The sequence below is a fragment of the Thermobia domestica genome, chromosome 1 (genome assembly GCF_964235325.1).
Source record: "Thermobia domestica chromosome 1, izTheDome1.hap1.1, whole genome shotgun sequence".
NCBI classification, from domain to species: domain Eukaryota; kingdom Metazoa; phylum Arthropoda; class Insecta; order Zygentoma; family Lepismatidae; genus Thermobia; species Thermobia domestica.
Window position 1 is genome coordinate 18,833,332 of NC_137454.1, and position 18,406 is coordinate 18,851,737.

The 18,406-nt window shown below is 37.6% G+C and overlaps 1 protein-coding gene across 1 annotated transcript in view; it reads right to left on the reverse strand.

Moving 5' to 3' along the window:
• Positions 1-18,406, reverse strand: part of LOC145687985 (uncharacterized) — a 550,882-nt gene that overhangs the window by 24,242 nt on the left and 508,234 nt on the right. Inside the window, exons 5-7 of the mRNA XM_081762058.1 lie at positions 14,782-14,911; positions 12,439-12,596; positions 4,613-4,767 (exon numbers count right to left, since the gene is read on the reverse strand). Coding sequence (XP_081618184.1) covers positions 4,613-4,767; positions 12,439-12,596; positions 14,782-14,911 — 443 coding nt within the window. The remainder of the gene's footprint in view (positions 1-4,612; positions 4,768-12,438; positions 12,597-14,781; positions 14,912-18,406) is intronic.

Consider the following 18,406-nt stretch of genomic DNA (forward strand, 5'->3'; position numbering starts at 1 on the left):
TAAGAATTCACAGCTGCATTGTTCAAGTAATCTCTTGAACCTTGGAATCTATTCCATAAGCGCATAGTGTATTATAAATAAAAACTTCGCTATGCACTTCTCAGTCTGTTGCCCAAACATCAGAACAAAATCAATGGTAAAATACCGAAGTTTATAATTTCATCACTGAAATGGCCGTTGTGCCATAATAAAATCAACCATCAACAACAGTCTATCCATCAATACTAATGAAAGGTCAAATTGATTGTTTTGCAATATTTTAATTATTTTCCTCTGCATGTTGCTGAAGCAATAATAACACAATTTTCTTCAAAGATATTTTCGTCCTGGTATCTTCATTGATAATTTCAATTTGTTGATATCAGCTTCACTATCATCACCACCAAAATCGAAGACCTTGGTGAAGTCGTACAAGTCGTGAAGTCGTCCCTTCAACTCGTATAAGTTTCTTAGACGAGTTCTTTTTCATCCTTACAAACGTTTTCACAGCATGTATACCTTCCGTCCAGGCCTGTAGTCAGCCCAAAAAATGTAGGGGGGAGGAGACAGTAGAAGTTAGGGAGGGCCCAATCCAACCATATAAGATGGTGTCTATTCCTAGAACGCTAAGTGGACCTTCTCCCTCAGAAACACTTATTCCTATCTCTTAATTGTTTTTGCTCTATGAAGATCAAAACTGAAACCGGAACTTGTCTGTATTTCTACCAGTTCCGGTTTTAGTACAGAGATTAGAATGAAGATGGAGAATATATGCTTTTTATTGATTGAACACGTTTAAATTGATTGCAGAAAACCGTTTCTCACTATTTGATACATTTTTAACTCTTATATTGATCAACGTTAAAACCGGAAGTAGTTGATTCCTACCACTTCCGGTATAAATAACGAACTCGATTCGTAACTTTTGATTCTCTAAGTTCTGGTCAAAATTGATGGTTGATCTCTCAAGTTCTTGACATTTTTTTTGTCTTCCAAATGAAAGGACACTGCAGCTAGATAATGATGTCCTGAGAGAGCTATTGCAGCAAATCCCCAACAAAACGGTAGGAGAATTGGCCAAGGAATTTCAGAGCGTCCATTCGACTGTGGACTCTCATAGTGTGTAACGTAAAATCCTGTCAACGATGTAGTTAGGACAGTTTTTTTTTTACTTGTCCAAACAACCATCAAATAGTGTTTTAGCTAAAGATTAATGTGAAAAGAAGCAATGGAAGCACTTTAAAAAATCTTTTAAAAGATGCAAAGTATCACTTTTTTAAACTGAAAGAATACTTCACAATAAATACGTAAATAAATAAACATTAGCTTTAACACAAACTTTTGAGCTGCCAAAATGTCTTGAGCCGTGGCAAAAATGCAAACTAAAGCTCACACCCCGACACACCCACGCGTTGAGCCAATTAGGGTTCAGCAGCTGCTAAGCGAGAGAGCCTTAGCGAAAGAGAGTGGAATTTCTTCAGCCGATAGCAGCGCCTGAAACGGAAGACTGGGTGTCAAGTCAATGGGGTATGTTTATAGTAATCCCAGCATAATTACTACTTCAGTGTATTATTTCAACTCCAAGAGTCCGGTAATGCATGCTTGGTGTTACCGATTAGACACACTTTTCTTAATAAAATTTTTGCAACAGCATTAGCAAAACAACATTTTAGGGACGTTATCTTGTCATGCGATTTGATCTATTTTTTTAAAAAATATTCAGTGACCAATGGCATTTGAGGAAAGAGAATGTATCACAGAAAAGTAATAGTTATTGTCTCTGTGTGTCTGCAAATGAATACATCGCTCAGTAGCGTGCGACATTGTTACATCCATTCTTGTATATTTCCTTGTTAAAGTTAACCGCCTCTTTTCAGGGACGAGAGGGTTCAGGACAATGCAATGCAATCTTTGAGTTTTACGTCCCACGGTTATGCCAGTTAGGCTAAAGGAGACGGTGATGATGAGTAATGAATGAAATGGTGGAATGAAGAAAGTGGGAGGAAACGGAAGAACCCCGAGAAAACCCACGCATACGGTGTATATCCACCACAAAGTTCACTGGGTGGGGGCTGGGATCAAACCTGGGACCCCAAGCACCAGAGGTGAACGCCGAACCACTGAGCCACCGCGGCCCCAAGGTTCAGGACAAGACAGTCAACGTAGCAAGAATTCCGTTTCTTCCATCAGAAACTATCATGGCTCTCAAGCAAGGGCGCCCATCAGGGGGGGCAAGATGGGGAGCTCGCCCTCTCTAGAGAAAATTGTACTTCGGAAGATCAAAAATCCAATAGATTTTTTTTTAGAATAGTTACCGCAAAATTTGAGACTACATTTGAAATGTCGCACATTCTTGCCCTTCCCTGGAAATCAGAACATGGGCACCCTTGCTCTCAAGGGTTTCAATTTCAATGACAATTAACAAGAAACAAGATAAAACATTAAAGAGTGGTCAAAAAAATAAAATTTACAAGTCTAACTAATATTTTTTTCTTCAGAGAAATAAGCAGAAGCATCTATAATCGGTGGCTTTATTGATGCGGTACAAAACCAGTTTTGGGAAGCATTATTCATTGTTCAGAAACTAGTCACTGCATCTTGTAACTTTCAATTTATCTTTCCGATAGTTATTTCTGCATCGAAATAAGTTTTAGTGTTACTCGTATTTCTGGGTAAGAACAAAAACACAAATATGTGACACGTACGAAGAAATCACGGTTCTTTTTTGGTATATCACTATATTCCTTGTCACCGGAACGTCTGGGTGTACAATAAACGCTGTTAATGGGTGATTGAGAGGACTCATTGCGGGCCATCAGCACACACATAAAGCGGAAGCTGGGAGCACTACACGCAAAAGTCACTATCTTTTCTACCGTCTTTCTTTTGACGTACTACTATCACCAATACCTTAGTATGCGCTTTTTAATACCCAATTTCCACCGGGAGTTATGGTCTTTTTTACATCTTTAAAGGCAGAAACCCAAAGTTTTCTTCCCCAACACAACGAGGCCACCATGAATTTCGGAGCTCAAAACATCAACGAAAAATGTAACTGATATTTGCTCAATTTTAAGCTTCAGAAGCAGAATAGTTAAGGAGATGATAAGAGGAAGGGAGAACAGTCCAAATTGCTAAATTATGTTTAAAACGGTTTGATGACTGTCATTAAATGCAGGTTTGACTGAATGTCTTAGCATAAAGAATTACGAGTATTATTGTGCGCAGTTTCTGTATGGACAATTTTTCCTCGCAAAGTGAGCGAAGTTCTGTGTTATTTACATACTACACTGTTGCCAAGGAAAATGATAAAAATATTTTCGTACTATAGCCTGGGCACTGAATACAAAGTATATTAAATAAAAATTTATGAAACTAATAGGCATAACACAGTTTTCAGTGTAAAACATATTGTTTTCTTTTTCTCTGAGTTTTGACTCAAACGTAATTCTTTTACGGAGAAAATCGGGATGTAAGTACAGAAAAAATTCTCAAATACATCACAAAATGAAATATACTTATATATGCACTTAGCTAGGTTGGAATGTGTTCGGGAAGAACTGCTTGAAATTAAAAAGTAAAATGTGTGTTTCGACAGACGGTTGTCGGAGATGTGGACACAAAATCAGACATTGGCCACCTACAAACTACATAACGAAGCATGGACAGAGGTATGCTAGGAATAATCCCAGCACAGATAGGAAAATTATATTGATCAGAAAGATGATAGGAGTGACGGATGTCATCATTCAGGGCCAGGTTAAAGGGGTGCTTTGGGGGCTGTAGCCCCGGGCCTCGAGGTGGACAAAGGTCTCTACTCTGACCAAAATCTCAACTAAATATCTAAAAATAATCATAAAGATACAATCATCATCATAAAATAAAATATGACTAAAAATATGAAACATATTCCCTTAACTTCCTTACTGTACTTTCAAGAAAAGTATTAGGCGAAGTCAGTAGGGGCCATACATTTTTTTTAGCTCCGGGCCTCCAGATGAGTTAATCTGGTCCTGCCATCATTAAATTAAGGGCACTTAATTTTTTTTACTTATATTAAACAAAAGATAAAGCTACTTTATTTAGATGTCATATGACTTAGATTTCCTAACATACATGTCTTATGAAAGTCGAGGTTAACTAAGCAAAAGAAGATTAGTGTGAATGAAATATATAATTTGACGTCTGATGGGAAACTCACTTCAGCAACACAACACAGAGATGGACAAGTTCATGCCTGTAACGTCACAAACTCTGTGCACATGCAGCGAAGAAATTGGGGTAACTAGACAATCAGGATGGATTGCATTGTAAAAAGGTCGTATTAAAGAGCATCATGTATAACTGTCCAATAAGTCATTCAAAGAAATGAACTATTGTGTCTTATTGGAGCAAAAGTCCAATAAAATAATAATAATCTTAATAATAGTAGTAAAAATATTTTTTCTTTCACACAGATTTGAAAGATTTTGAGATATAAACTTTCTCTCCCTTTATTTCTCTCTCTGTAAAACACTATCGAAAACTTGAGTGCAGTATTACAAAAGAGAGAGAGTCCAATACAGAACAAACTAATATGATATTAACCCATAAAGTTCAATAATACATTATATTAGATGTAACTTTGACTCACCTCAAATTTCTCTGTTGCTGTGGGATTTTTTCTAGTGTGATAGTTGAGGGGTGTTCTGTTATTGCGTGTAACCCACGGGTGGACTACAATCTCTGCCATCCGAATCCGCTTCTCTATGTCCGGTGTTAACAGCTGCATTATAAGATTTTGGAATTCTAGTAGAAGGAGAAAAATCAATTAATAACAAGTAATTTTCATTAAAAGCAAGTTAACTTAGACACTTTACAACAGATTTAATTATATACAACTAATGAGAATTGGATAATGCCCAGGAAGGGCGCCGATTTCTCTGTAAATTTGGGGGTGCCCACTCAGACGCAGAAGGTATATATATGAGGATGTTAAGACAAATTGCATTCAAATTATGCCAAATATTATATATTCATAAATACACTAGGGGGGCCACATGAGCTTTGGGAGGGCGAGCCCCCCACCCCTAGGATCGGCGCCCTTGATGCCCAGGTGTTATTTCGTTGTTAGAATTTTATTGGTTACCCGGATTTTACCGTCATCTGGTTGTTCGTTATTTTTTTTTTTATTTTGGTATATACTGTCTCCAATACAGGAAAGGTTTCTAACTTTAGTACATTAAATAATGCAATAACAATATTGAAAAAAATATGTAAGAAAATAAAGTTAATAATAATAATTCATCATATTACGAAGATCATAAACACAATTCAATCAGTAAATTTCATTTCATCTTATAATTTTCACAACAGTCCTCTCAACGGCACCTGGGATTAACACTTTTATTTTAGGAATTATGAATTATGTTTCTGGGCTTTCGGCAACTATAGCCATGGGATAAGAGTTAGAATTTAGATTTCTGGGCTTTCGACATCTATGGTCATGGGATGAGGATTAGAAATTATATTTCTAGGCTTTTGGCATCTATGGCCATGAGATAAGGATTTAGATTTATGGGCTTTCGGCATCTATGACCATGGGATACGCTAAGGATTAGAAATTATATTTCTGGACTTTCGGTATCTATGGCCATGGGATAAAGATTAGGAATTAGATTTCTGGCTTTCGCCATCTATGACCATGGGATAAGGATTAGGATTTAAATTTCTGGGCTTTCGGTATCTTTGGCCATCTCAGCCCGTCGCGTATAATAGATTATGTCTCTCGGCGATCACACACTACCCGATGAAGTGAGAAAGGAAGCGAGCGGCCTGGGACCTGTATTTAGGGCTATCACGGTATTTATCTTTTGTGAATGAGGGAAACATCAGGAAAAACCTTAATCAAAATGACTCGCCTGAAAAGGCTTTTACATCTTTCCGACCGAGTGTCTTCACTGGGAATCAAACCCGGGATTGCATGGCGAAAGCATTAGTGACTACATTACGCGGAGCCACTAATACTGTTAGCAGTGGGATACTTACAGCAAGATGAAGTAAAAAAGAGGGAGGAAGAAAGAGGATTATTACAACTGAAAAAAAAAAGCCTGTGAACGAGCAGGTAAATGTGTTGTTTTCTATTTCGGTGGCTTTCACGAAATTTGAGGACACAAAATACTTGTCACTGCCTCAGAGTAAATGAGTTGGTAATACTCGTGCAACTTCCATTTACTCTGTCTGGCTTTACTAAACGTGCCTTCTGGTAACCAAACTCGCAAGCACCGTACACCAATGCAAAGATATTAACCTGTGCCAAGAATCTATGCTGCTACATATACCACATTTCATACGAGAGCAATTAATAAAAAAATAAAACCTCCGTTGGCTATCAATGACAGACCTACACTCACAGTTACAGAACTTTTATTATATACATTAGAAAATACATTACATTACTTTCAACATTCAAATTGAGGCACCTGTCGTAACGTTTAACAAGGTTTGAAATTGCTTCTAAAAAAATCTCCCGCCTGATAATGAAGCCACCCGCTAACAGCATTATGAAGCGCATTGTCATTGTCGAAGTGCAAATTGGGGAAAGAGAACAGAATGTTCAGATATCCTGAACCTACGTCCTTCACGGATAGTTTTGTGAATGTTCTGAATCAGTTCATTACTGACTACAGAGAGGTGCCTTCTTTTTGCTGCATCTTGCAAGTCAATCCATCTTTAAACATGCGACACCACAACATGTACGACACCTTCACTCATCACGTTTGATCCGTAAACACCACACAGTTCACGATGAATTGGAGCTGCCAAAAGTTTTTTCACAGTCATAAATCGAATTACCGCACACACTTCACATTTGGCAGGTTTTTCTATTGGGGCGTTCATTTTCAGTTGTTATAGTGGACGAGTGAATTGCAACACAACCTTCTCTTTCCACTGCTCACTGTCTACTGAACTGCTGCAAACAGCGCTACAAGCAGCGTTGCCAGACTCACAGCTCGGAATTATTCCAAAACCTGATCGAAATTATGCAAGATTCGGTCAAATTATGCTAGATCCTGATAATTACTAATTCAGGAGTTTTTAAAGAAAACAAATCGATGGGTATCCGGACAAAGGTGATAAGTCCATGTTTGCATTTTTTTCAGGAAACAAAAAACAAATTTCAAATCATCTCATAAATCAGAGATTCATGCAAAACTTAGTTTTTATTAATGGAATATTAACTTCAGGTTCTTTTGTTTTTATGTAACGTGCTATAAAGTGTGTACTGATCGCTATTTTCAAAATAAATTCGTTTCCAGTGATTAATGATGGACATATCACTATAGTTTAGATACAATCAATTATAGACAAAAGGTATAAGTCCTGATAAGCAGTCCTTTGCAATGCAGCATTATGACAGTTTTCTCACAAACAAAAATTTTCTTCGTAGACAAACAATAACAGAGATTCCAAAATTACGACTACAACATACAGAGTATCCCATAAATCCTTAACATAGACCATTTGGGTAACTATTGACGATAAAAAAATGATAAGCGGGAAAAGTTACTGTAAATTATGGGTTTTTAGTCTAAAATCTTAGAAGTTTTCAAATTGAACCAACCGTATAGCGCCCAATAGTAAAGGAAAATGCAACATAGCCACTCTTTCTTTAATAACAGTAAATTATAGATTGTGTCGTTCGGAAAACGGTGGACAGCGGAGAATAGCAGAGACATCCATAATATATCACAAATATCACATGTGACGTCAGTGCCCAAATTTCATAAACTTTACTGTCATCCAACAAAGATGTGACTGTTGCATTTTTCTTCACTGTTGGTCGCTATACAAGTGTAGAATCCAAACGGTTGGTTTACTTGAAAAACTTCCAACATTTTAGATTCAAAAATCATACTTTACAGTAACTTTTCCCGCTTATCATTTTTTCGAATCGTTAATAGTTACTGAGATGGCCTATGTTACCGGATTTATGGGACACCATGTATTTTCGTAACAATGATTCAGACATTTTTATTTTTGTATTTCAGGTTAACTTTTTCCTGAAATAAAAGCCGTTGATTGTCAGCATGAAAGAAACAGTACAAGGTAAACAGAAGCACTATGTAGAGTCTTCTTCACAATCTTCTTCTGATTGTAATCTATCAACGGTGGTTTTACTGACTGGGATATTGTTGTAAAAACCTTCGTAATCCTTTGGTATGACTCCACTCTTGATCATGGATAGCAGATCAGCTTTCTTTTGTACTGATATGGGAATTCTACTATGGTATAAGGGGGAAACTGTAATGTTTCCAGGTTTTGCTCTCCTGCCCCTTTGGTGTAAAAGGTTAAGTTAACGGAATTCTGCATCCGATAAGCGTTCTTTAAACTGTACAACATAGGGCCTGCACTTCTCAAACCATAGCTATTTGATAGTTAGCCAGTTCACAGTTCTGTTTTCTGTTTCACGTGTACTGTTTTTGTTAATCTTGGCTGCTAAAGCATAATAGTCTTTGAAAAACTCATGATGAACTAGTTTCACTGAATAGCGGCTGGGCCTGATGCGCCCTCCTTCAATAAGTACTTTCCATTCTCTTGTAGTGTAAATTTGTCGCCCCTTCCGCTCGTGTTCTATTCTTGCATGCATACTGTCGGCTTCAAGGTAACTATGACCGGACTCCATGAATTTTATATCGATGGTTTCCATGTTAAGTTCAGTCTCGATGGAATGAGCAAGTGCTGCAACCAAGTATTGGTTCCTATTTTGGCCCGCGCAAGTGTCACAATAGCACACCACATGTTTTATCTTTGATGGTAGACTGCATAAGTAATCGATTATGCATGACGCGATTTCGCAAGCACCACGTTTACCTTCCGATTCGTCCAAGAGATAGCAGTACCCGTTTCTTGTAGGATTCTCTAAAATTGTGAAATTATAGACAGCCAGTTTTCTTTTATAAAAAATTATACTGTCACCAGCGTGTGGAGTATATAGGACAGCTTCCATATTAAAACTGATACAAATAAACTAATCAGTTGTTTTTGACTTCTTCTTGTCAGCATCTTTCGATTCCATTACTTCCCTCTCTCTTAATTTATTAGCATTCCACTCTTGAAATAAACTTTCTTTTTCTTCCTCATTTCCCTCATAATACCGATGGCACAACGAACACTGGTCCTTCTTCGGGAGAAAGAATTTCAGTTTGAAATCAGTGTGGAAAACCTTTCTGTACGTCTGTTCTCCAACTGGCACTGCATTCAGTTCACCGCACTTTTCTACATACAGGCGATACATTTTTGATATATTCAAATCAGAAGACAAGTACTTGTAATTCGTCTCCTTGCGGCAATAATGAGGTGCTATCTGAGGAAAACTATCAATGTGATCACGTACAACTTGTAACTGATCATCCGGCACCTTGTTGTGAGGAATGTGGCCTCTTCTTCCATCTTCTCCATGGTAAAGTCCAGATGTTGTTTTCCTTCTGAAGCAATTGTAAATAACCTTCTTGCTGATCGCAAGAGTGGAACAAAAGAATTTCTGGCAAACGCGATACTTTACACCACCCACTGTCAAGGAATACTGTACACTTTGGCTCTTCATTTTTTGATCAATATTTTTGCGATTTCTTTGACGCGCAACATGTTTAGAACACACATGTTCACATATAAAATCTTTTTGTCTTTGATAATCTTTCAGACTATAAAAGTTCTTGCAAATTTCCTTTCTATGCTCTTCTGAAATGTTCGTAGAACATCCATATCTACACTGTGAACAATCTACTTTCCGCGGAACTTTGGCTAGCACCATAATTCCTTTTCTAGTGATGTACGACTGTCCAGATACACGTGCCTGTTTTATTCTGCTTCCAATTTTTTGGTTGTGCTTTCTTCTTTCGACGTCGAGTGTGGTCACAATTATTCATAGGAACATTATCTCTCTCTTGTTCTGCTGGGTGGAATGTGGCATCGCTGTTTGAGTGCTCCACATGATCTGCAAAGAAAAAAATAAAGAATATGATTAGGTATAAATTACAATAAAATTATTATTCAAAGTGATTATTGCCCACAAAGACATTTAAAGAACAGACCTCCAGTAGGGGCGGGCATTTTGAAGTCGGAAATGGACAGATAACCACATCGTACCCTATGCACGATTAACCAATTGCGGGCATTATGAAGTCGAAAGTGGGTAGGTTGCCACACTCTACCCGCACAACGATTAAGCAATTATCTAACGAAGGAAATTATGTGCAGTACGTTACTTATAATTTTACAGAAGAATCATAGAGTGGGTGATTGAATTAAATATAGGTAGGCGAATATTTAGTGCAGAAACAAGACTTACCATTAGTTGCTTCAATTCTTTCTTCTCTGGGTACTTCCTGTAATATGTATTCATTGCCTAACATGTTCAACACATATTCCACAGGTTCACTGTTATTTTCTAGTTCTTCTAGGATCTGAATATCGGTTAATTCTTCACGGAACGACATACTTCTTCCACCAACACAACGGACTCCTAACAACGTAAAACTCAGAACACCTTTCTGTCTTCTATACTCATCAAGAGAAGTTATGTGTCCAAACAAACAAATGACTACTACTAACCGTTTTCAGAAAAACAGAGGTGATATGTCCACATAAATGGACATATCACCTCTGTTTTAAGATAAAACATAAGTAACATGTCCATATAAATGGACTCATCACTTTTGCTCACAGCATATCATGATTCCAAAACACAGCATATCGCCTTTGTTTTTTGCCAATAACGTCGTTATTACGTATTTAAATTTAGAACCAGTGCTCACAAATGAAAAAGCACTTCGGACATTATCCGTATCAGTCATAAGCTCATTTTCGAAAAAAAAAAAAAAATGGACATATCACCTTTGTCCAGATACCCATCGAAATGTCTAAAATTAAAAATAACAACTCAAGATGTAGAAAAGCCTTTCAATTTTTCCCCTTTCTTGTTAGCTGCTAAGGAGAATAAAGAAAAAAATAATGAATGCAAAATGTTTGTTTACATTTTTTCAATAAAAATGACCTTCGAGTCAAAGGATTAGAAAACCCTGGGTGGAGCTAATAAAAATGCATCTCTCGGCTGGACTGGGTCAAACACATGACGAAAGGCATTTGGGTCACCTGCATTTGTGTGCTATTCAGAAAAACTAAATTGTTTTTACTCACACACCCCTTCTTTAAAGGCATCGGTAAAGGAATGACCTCCCGCCGCTTCAAATTGCTTCGAACAATAAGACTGCCTGTATGGTTTACCTATTGTATAAATCAATGGGAGAGGATAAATTCTGCCGTTCTTTTTCTTCCTACAACCAACTTCTCTCCCATCTACAGGTTTTGTGGCTTTTTGATAAACATGCTGAAATTATGCTAGATTTGAGCAGGATGCTAAAAGCAAGATGCTAGATGCTGAAGACATGCAAATTATGCTAGATCTAGCATCATTATGCTAGATCTGCACCGCTGGCTACAAGATTGGAGCCGCTCTTTCTGGCCATTTCTCGCACATGCGCAAAGGGATTTTTTTAAAATTGCCCTCGTACTTTGCCTTCAAAACCATACTGAAAACAGGACAACAGTTTATAATAATTCTCTATTAATTCTACTCTACACATAAATAATACAGAAGCTGTAAAACGAGAATCTATTTTTGTATGTTTTATGGACCACATGGAATCCACATATCATAGGCGTACCAAGAACTTTTCGTTTGGATGTGCACAAAGGTAATTATAACGGAACTTTTCATGCGGGTATACACAAAGGCAATTAAAACATAAATTTTCATGTGGGTGGGCACAAATGCAAGTTAAACAGAACTTTTCATGCGGATGTATACAAAGTAATTAAAACATAACAATTCATATCGGTGTGTATAAGAGTAGTTCAAGCGAAACTTTTCATATAGGTGTGCAACAAGGTAATGAAAATAGAACTTTTCATTCGGGTGTCCACAAATATAATTAAAATATAACCTTTCATATGGGTGTGCACAAACTTAATTGAAACAAAACTTTTCATATGGGTGTGCACACAGATAATTAAAGTCCACCCACACTCTCACATGCTTAACTTATCGGGTTTTAATTGTTTTTAAAAATTTGGAAAATGTATTTCAATGAATTGAATAGTTACAGCCAACGAAATTTTAGGATGCTTGAAAAATGAAAAAGACAAAAGGAACCAAACCATTTCATTAGGGTGTCCACAGTCTTACCTGGCACATCCCGTACGTCTGTGCCACAAATTCTTTTCATAATACAGCTACGTTTGTACTAAGCTGCAAGACGTATATACCTAGGCACATAGGAAACTTGATACGGACGAAACTGTCATTATAAACCTCAAAACTTTCCTTTTATAGATTTTACAACACTCATAATCTAAGATACGAACGTTTTTAAAACTTCATACACTTTATAAAATATTATAGAGAGCTATTTACCTTACCTAGAGACAAAGTAACAATAGCTTTCTTCTGGTGTGTGACGAGACCTTTGTTAATCTGCGACAGAAGCTTTTGTCTTCGTTCATGTTTCGTCAGACCTTCCACTCGGGGACTGATGAAGGGTAGACGTCCAACTGTCATGGCATACAGAATAACACCTCTAAACAAAGAAGATATAAGATATTAATGGAATGGAAAGGTCCAAATTGAGTGAAAATTGCTATTGAGACGATTTTATTATAATCAATAGTTATAGCTTGGAATTTTTATTTAAAATGTTTGCCTTTCTCTTAAGCTCAGCATACCACAGAGTTATGATTAGTCTTGGTCTAGTGCGATCGTTTTAATGTGGTCGACCTGTTATGACAGAGCATGACTTTTCACTCGCATCAGGCACCCGGAGAATTACTTAGCACCAGGGGCGGATCCAGGACCGACTTCTGGGAGGGGGGACAGTGGGTTGTCATACTGCTACTTTTAAGGGCTCCAAACTTTGGGATGGGTTGTATTTATATATATATATAAAATAAGAAAATTTCCTATTCTGGGGGGGGCGATCGCCCCCTGGATCCGCCCCTGCTTAGCACCAAGGATGGGTGATGCAGAACAATAGATGAGCGTTAGCAGTAAATGGGTAGTCATGAACGCATGAGATGAGTACCTAATTACATCGAATTCCTTAAGTGCTTGGTATCTGCTTTCTGTTGCTCTGCTCCGTATACTGCTTGTTGGATTTAATCATGATAAAAGAACCAGTCTATGACATCATGAAGTATTGAGTTGGATATGACGGAACTGTGTGACGGAACTGACAGACTCTGCAACGTAAGATCTAAACATTAGAATGGTATGATCGCATAGTCACACATACTACAATAACAAACATTCGTACATGTAACATTCGCATTTAAGAACATGAAAAAGGAATTCACTAATCTATTCCAAATTTAGTACACAAGAAAAAAGTAATGAAAGGTGTTAGAAATGCCTGCACAGCGTCAGTAGAACGTCACGATCATGTTATACATGCTGTTCATAATCGTACAGTATATAGTTTAATATCACGTGCAACCACTTCGAGAATCTATACAAGCATGTATTCGCAAAGGCCCTGAGCGTACAGGTACAGAGCGTTTTCCATGCGTACTATCGATATTAACATTGAGTGGCAGTCGTTGCCAGAGTTTGGCCAGATTATGTTCCACATGTGTACCGGAGTCCTAACATTGCAGGTTAGAAGGCGTATATCGAATAATTGACGCTGAGTTTATCTGTTGGTAAGGGGACCGCATTATCTTGTTAGAAGACATGGCCTCGCAAAGTGGCCAAATTAATTGCGAGAACATGATTTATGGTGACAGGAAATACTACGCATTAGTTATATTCCTCTAACTAAAGGAGAATGAAATGTATAGCTTATTGCCTCTCTATTAGGATGCCAATGTGGATGCTGCATGGCAAGTGTGAAAGCACGCTGGATTTTCCCGCTCATCTCATGCAAAAATGGCTGCTGTGTTCAAGACAGAAACGATTCTCATCGCTAAATTCTAACACCTTCCATTCACCTCGTCGCTGTAGTCACTTCCATGATCTGAATTCTTTCTTGGCGAGGAGCAGGCGTCATTGGCAATTGTTCGAGAGAAACTTCAGAACGTAGAATTGCCTTGAACAATCAATTGTTTTATGTTTGTGCTCTCACATGATGCGCCGAAAAGCTCTGATTTCATTGGCGGTCTCCGTTCTGTCAGTTAGGGCTGGTGGTATGATTCTCCTGTCCTGGTGCATCGTAGCAGCATTCGGAAGCACGGCTGCTATCGAAACCTTTTGTCTCTCGTCGTGTACTTCACCGATGTATCAATAACAGATCATTAAATTCACACAAACAGTAGTGTAGTTACCCGGAAAGATCACCATTCCCTTACATTCCTGCTGTACAATCACGCTATTAATGACTTAATTACGTAATAAGCATTCACCCACAACCACACTTGTGTTGTTCAACGACTTTCAAACTACTAGTAGCATGGTCTCTAAAGACACAATCTGTGGTGCGAATCTCGTTCGAATGATGTATAGCCTACTCGGTATTCTTAAATAAAACCCAAAGCTTCTAATGGGTTTTCATCGCTTATGCGAAATGTTGATTTTTCTGCCCCTTAAGTACAATGAGTGCAGCGTTGAATTAATTATATCTAAGTCACTGGAAAACAAATCCAAAATAAGCCATTCACTCTCAGTCTGAACTTTAAACCAAGTAAGCTACTGACTACGAAAATAACGTCAATGGCATTTACGAATAGGATAAACGTGAACTAACAGATGAAATAAAGTGTTCTACCCCTTACAGACTCCAAATGTCGATTTCCGGGCCGTAAGTTTTCCCAACAACAAAGAGCTCAGGGGCTGCGTACTCTGGTGATCCACAATGAGTCTTCAACGGAGCGTTCGGATTCCAAACGTTGCTTAACCCAAAATCTGAAAAGTAACAAGTTACTGTTTAAGTAACAAATACTACTTGGAACATACAGTCTGATTCATGAAAATTCTGTACCGCGTCGCTTCATCTTTCTCTAACTGTGCACCAACAAAGTTCAACTGTTAAACGACGCTCAACGTTAGGTCTCGATCAAGTGGTGGAAGAACTAGATTTAACCTTCAGCGGTCGATTTTCAGGGTTTAACAATACTGAACTTAGATTTTCAATGGTGCAGGAAAGGTCCTTGAACTATGTTCAAGTTGGGAAGCTCTATTTTGAATTTATTAATGAACGCACTTTTGAACTTCGTTGGTGCACACGGTCGTAAGCAGTGTTTCTTTCGTTGCGTGTTACTTGCCACGGTGTTACTTGCCACTATTGGAATTTCGTGTTACTTGCCACGGTTACCTTATCGCATATTTATCTATCTATGACAGCGTGTCCGTTGCCACGCATCTGCATCTAGATTTGACCTTGACGGGATGGGAGTAATTTTCCTGTGTTGTTTTATCTTGGCTGGAAAGCTCATTCTAGTTTCTTATAACAGCGAAACACACTTCCTTCCACAATTTCTTCTTTATATATATTCCTTCTTTAATGCTGGGCGTTTCTCTATTTCCTCGATTATTTTTTCATAGTCTTTATCACTAATTAAAGACATGCTAGTCACTAATCAAAGAATGTATTAGTTTCCATTGCGAACACTTCTTTTCACGCGCTACACACGGAACGAACTGTTACGTGAAAAAACTTGTAGAAAACATTTATTTTTTACCTTTCTACTTGGATATATATCGGCAACTTTTCTGTTGCCGTTGCCTCAGTGAGCGGACTCCCATAAGATTCAATGCATTTTTAGATGTTGTGCAACTGTTCCGTCGCCGAGCTGTTGCCCTGCTGTCACCCTGCTTAGCAACACCTCGGCAACTTTTCTGTCGCCGTCGTCTCAGTGAGCGGACTCCCATAATACTCAATGCATTTAGCTAGAGCAACAAGATAGTTGACCAACAAAATGATGCCAGTGAGCGGTAGGCCTAAGGCAACAGCTTGGCGACGAAACAGTTGGGCAACATCTAAACATGCAATAATTCTTATGGGAGTCCGCTCACTGCGGCGACGGCGACAGAAAAGTTGCCGAGGTACTACCATGAGCAAAATAAATGACGCGTCTCTTTATTTTGAAGTTTTTTGAAAATATCTCCGTTTTCTTTATATGTTCGAAATTTCGGAAGGTTTCCCCAGCAGGACAGGTTAATAACAAACCCGTTTTTAATATTTGTGTTAGATATTAGCTTAAAATAAAGAAATTAGAAGCAAAAAACATTAAATCGACAGAAATCTCGAGAATTACCAACTCTGCTAAAGTGGGAAATTTTCAAGAACGCGAGGGAATTCTGCATTTCAACACGAAGCAGCGACATCTATGTCAGTGAGAGAAGCGTGGATTAGATCTACAAACGAAAATTTTAACGAAATATTTCTAGTATGTCTTATTATATGCATTATCAGCGAACTCCAAATATATGAATCTATGCTAAGTATTAACGTATAGATAGTGCAAATAGTGGAAATTACCTATGGAAAAAGATGAATTGTTAGCCCAATCGTAATGAAAAATCGTCTTTACTGTAGAACAGGTTCAGCTTACGTAAGAAAGCAAATAGCTCAGTTAGATAAAGCAACGAGTTTGTATACCGAAGGTAGACGGTTCGAATCCCGTGAAGGACTGTTGTCATTTTTATCACTAAGGTTATTTTATTTATTTTTTATTTGGGAAAGAATCAAATTGTAACATATGTGTAAAACTCATGACGATACAAAAAAAAGAGAGAGAAAATATCGTCGCATTTGCATTAGTGTCTCTAATTTTTGTTTGCAAACAGATTCGTAATTATTTCCCCTGTGCTCACTGATGCATAACGAATGTTTTCCAGTAAATGTTAATTCTAATTTGGAGAATTTTATAGTTTCACAATTCCTCACTACATAGTCTTCTATCTACGTGTTTGGATATTTTGATAACAGATTTCCCTATTAAATGTTTAATTTTCTCTATAAATATGTCTTAAATTGAAATTGTTTTGAATTTACTACATAAGCAAAGTTGCCCGAAGGAGGAGAGCTCAAGTAACAGATATTCTACGTAAAAGCAACCTATTGTAGAATGATGATGCTTCTTACCTTCAGCACATAATCTTAACGTTAGAGAGTCAGAGAGAGAAAAATCCTGTTTTCCTCCCCTATGACCACTCATCTTAAAGCTCTACCTATAATGATTCGTGTCACATAATTTCGGCTCTCCAAAGACATTCATATTTATTATTATTATTATTATTATTATTATTATTATTATTATTATTATTATTATTATTATTATTATTATTATTATTATTCCTGAATATGCCACCATTACATAATGTTGTAACTTTAGACATATTAGTTTAATGTGCTTTCTTTAGTAATAATTTGAGCAACCACGTCACAAAATTTAAAATGTATGAGGGGGCACGACGTTTTATTTCCCCTCCTCTCTTTTCAGCACCCTCCAACACAAGGTATATAATTTCTGAGAAGCAGGGCAGACAAAATGAATAAGAAATATATTTAGAGCATCCTTTCCTCCTTCGTGAATGTAATATCACGTAGCATTTTTTATTCTACTGAAGACGACCCTAGGCCGTTATGGTTAGGAAACAAAAGAAATACCTAATATATTTATAGCGCCCCTTAACTGTAATATTACCTCTTCTTTATTTGTTCGAGGCTTCCCTACACAACCAAGGGTGACAAAAAGAATAGGAAAAATGTCTAAAGATTACAAAAGACTTTATATTTTGTCAGAAACAAGGCAGTATATACACAACATTGCTTTCGTTAACAAGTGTTTCACCCTTGAGTCGCTTATAAAATTAGGCAGAATAACTTTTGCCGATCATTGTTCTAGAGGGATTTGTCCAGGGTGGTTTGGTGTCGAGCTAATAACGATGAGTATGTTTATTTACATCACTGTTAAAGAAATAGCAAACTTTCTGAAAGGAACTTACTTAGGAAACAGATCTTCCTTCTACTTAGCCAGAGCCCACTCTGAAAAATTGCATCTGGCGTTCTGAGTGAAAGTTCTATGGGACTATTAGAAAAATATATTCCCGTTTCCACGCTGATGGTAGAATTTCTTAAACCGTTATTGAATTACGTTCGAAGGGTAGGCGTAAATAGCGCCCCCGCAACAATGTGGCGTGGGGACCGCACAAGCTGCAAGGCCAAAAAGTATACAGAAAGTACGCAGGGGCGGAGCAGGCCAAATTTTCACACGGGCAAAGTGACTTTTTGGCGCCCTTCCCCTAGTAGTAGCCTATATTTTACATTTTATCATAGTGTTTTTAATAGTTTAAACCAGGAGCGTCATTTCAGATTTTGCTTTGGGGGGGCAAGACCTCTTGATATAAGTAAAATTTCGCGTTTTTCACTGATTTACTACTATTCTAATGATAAAA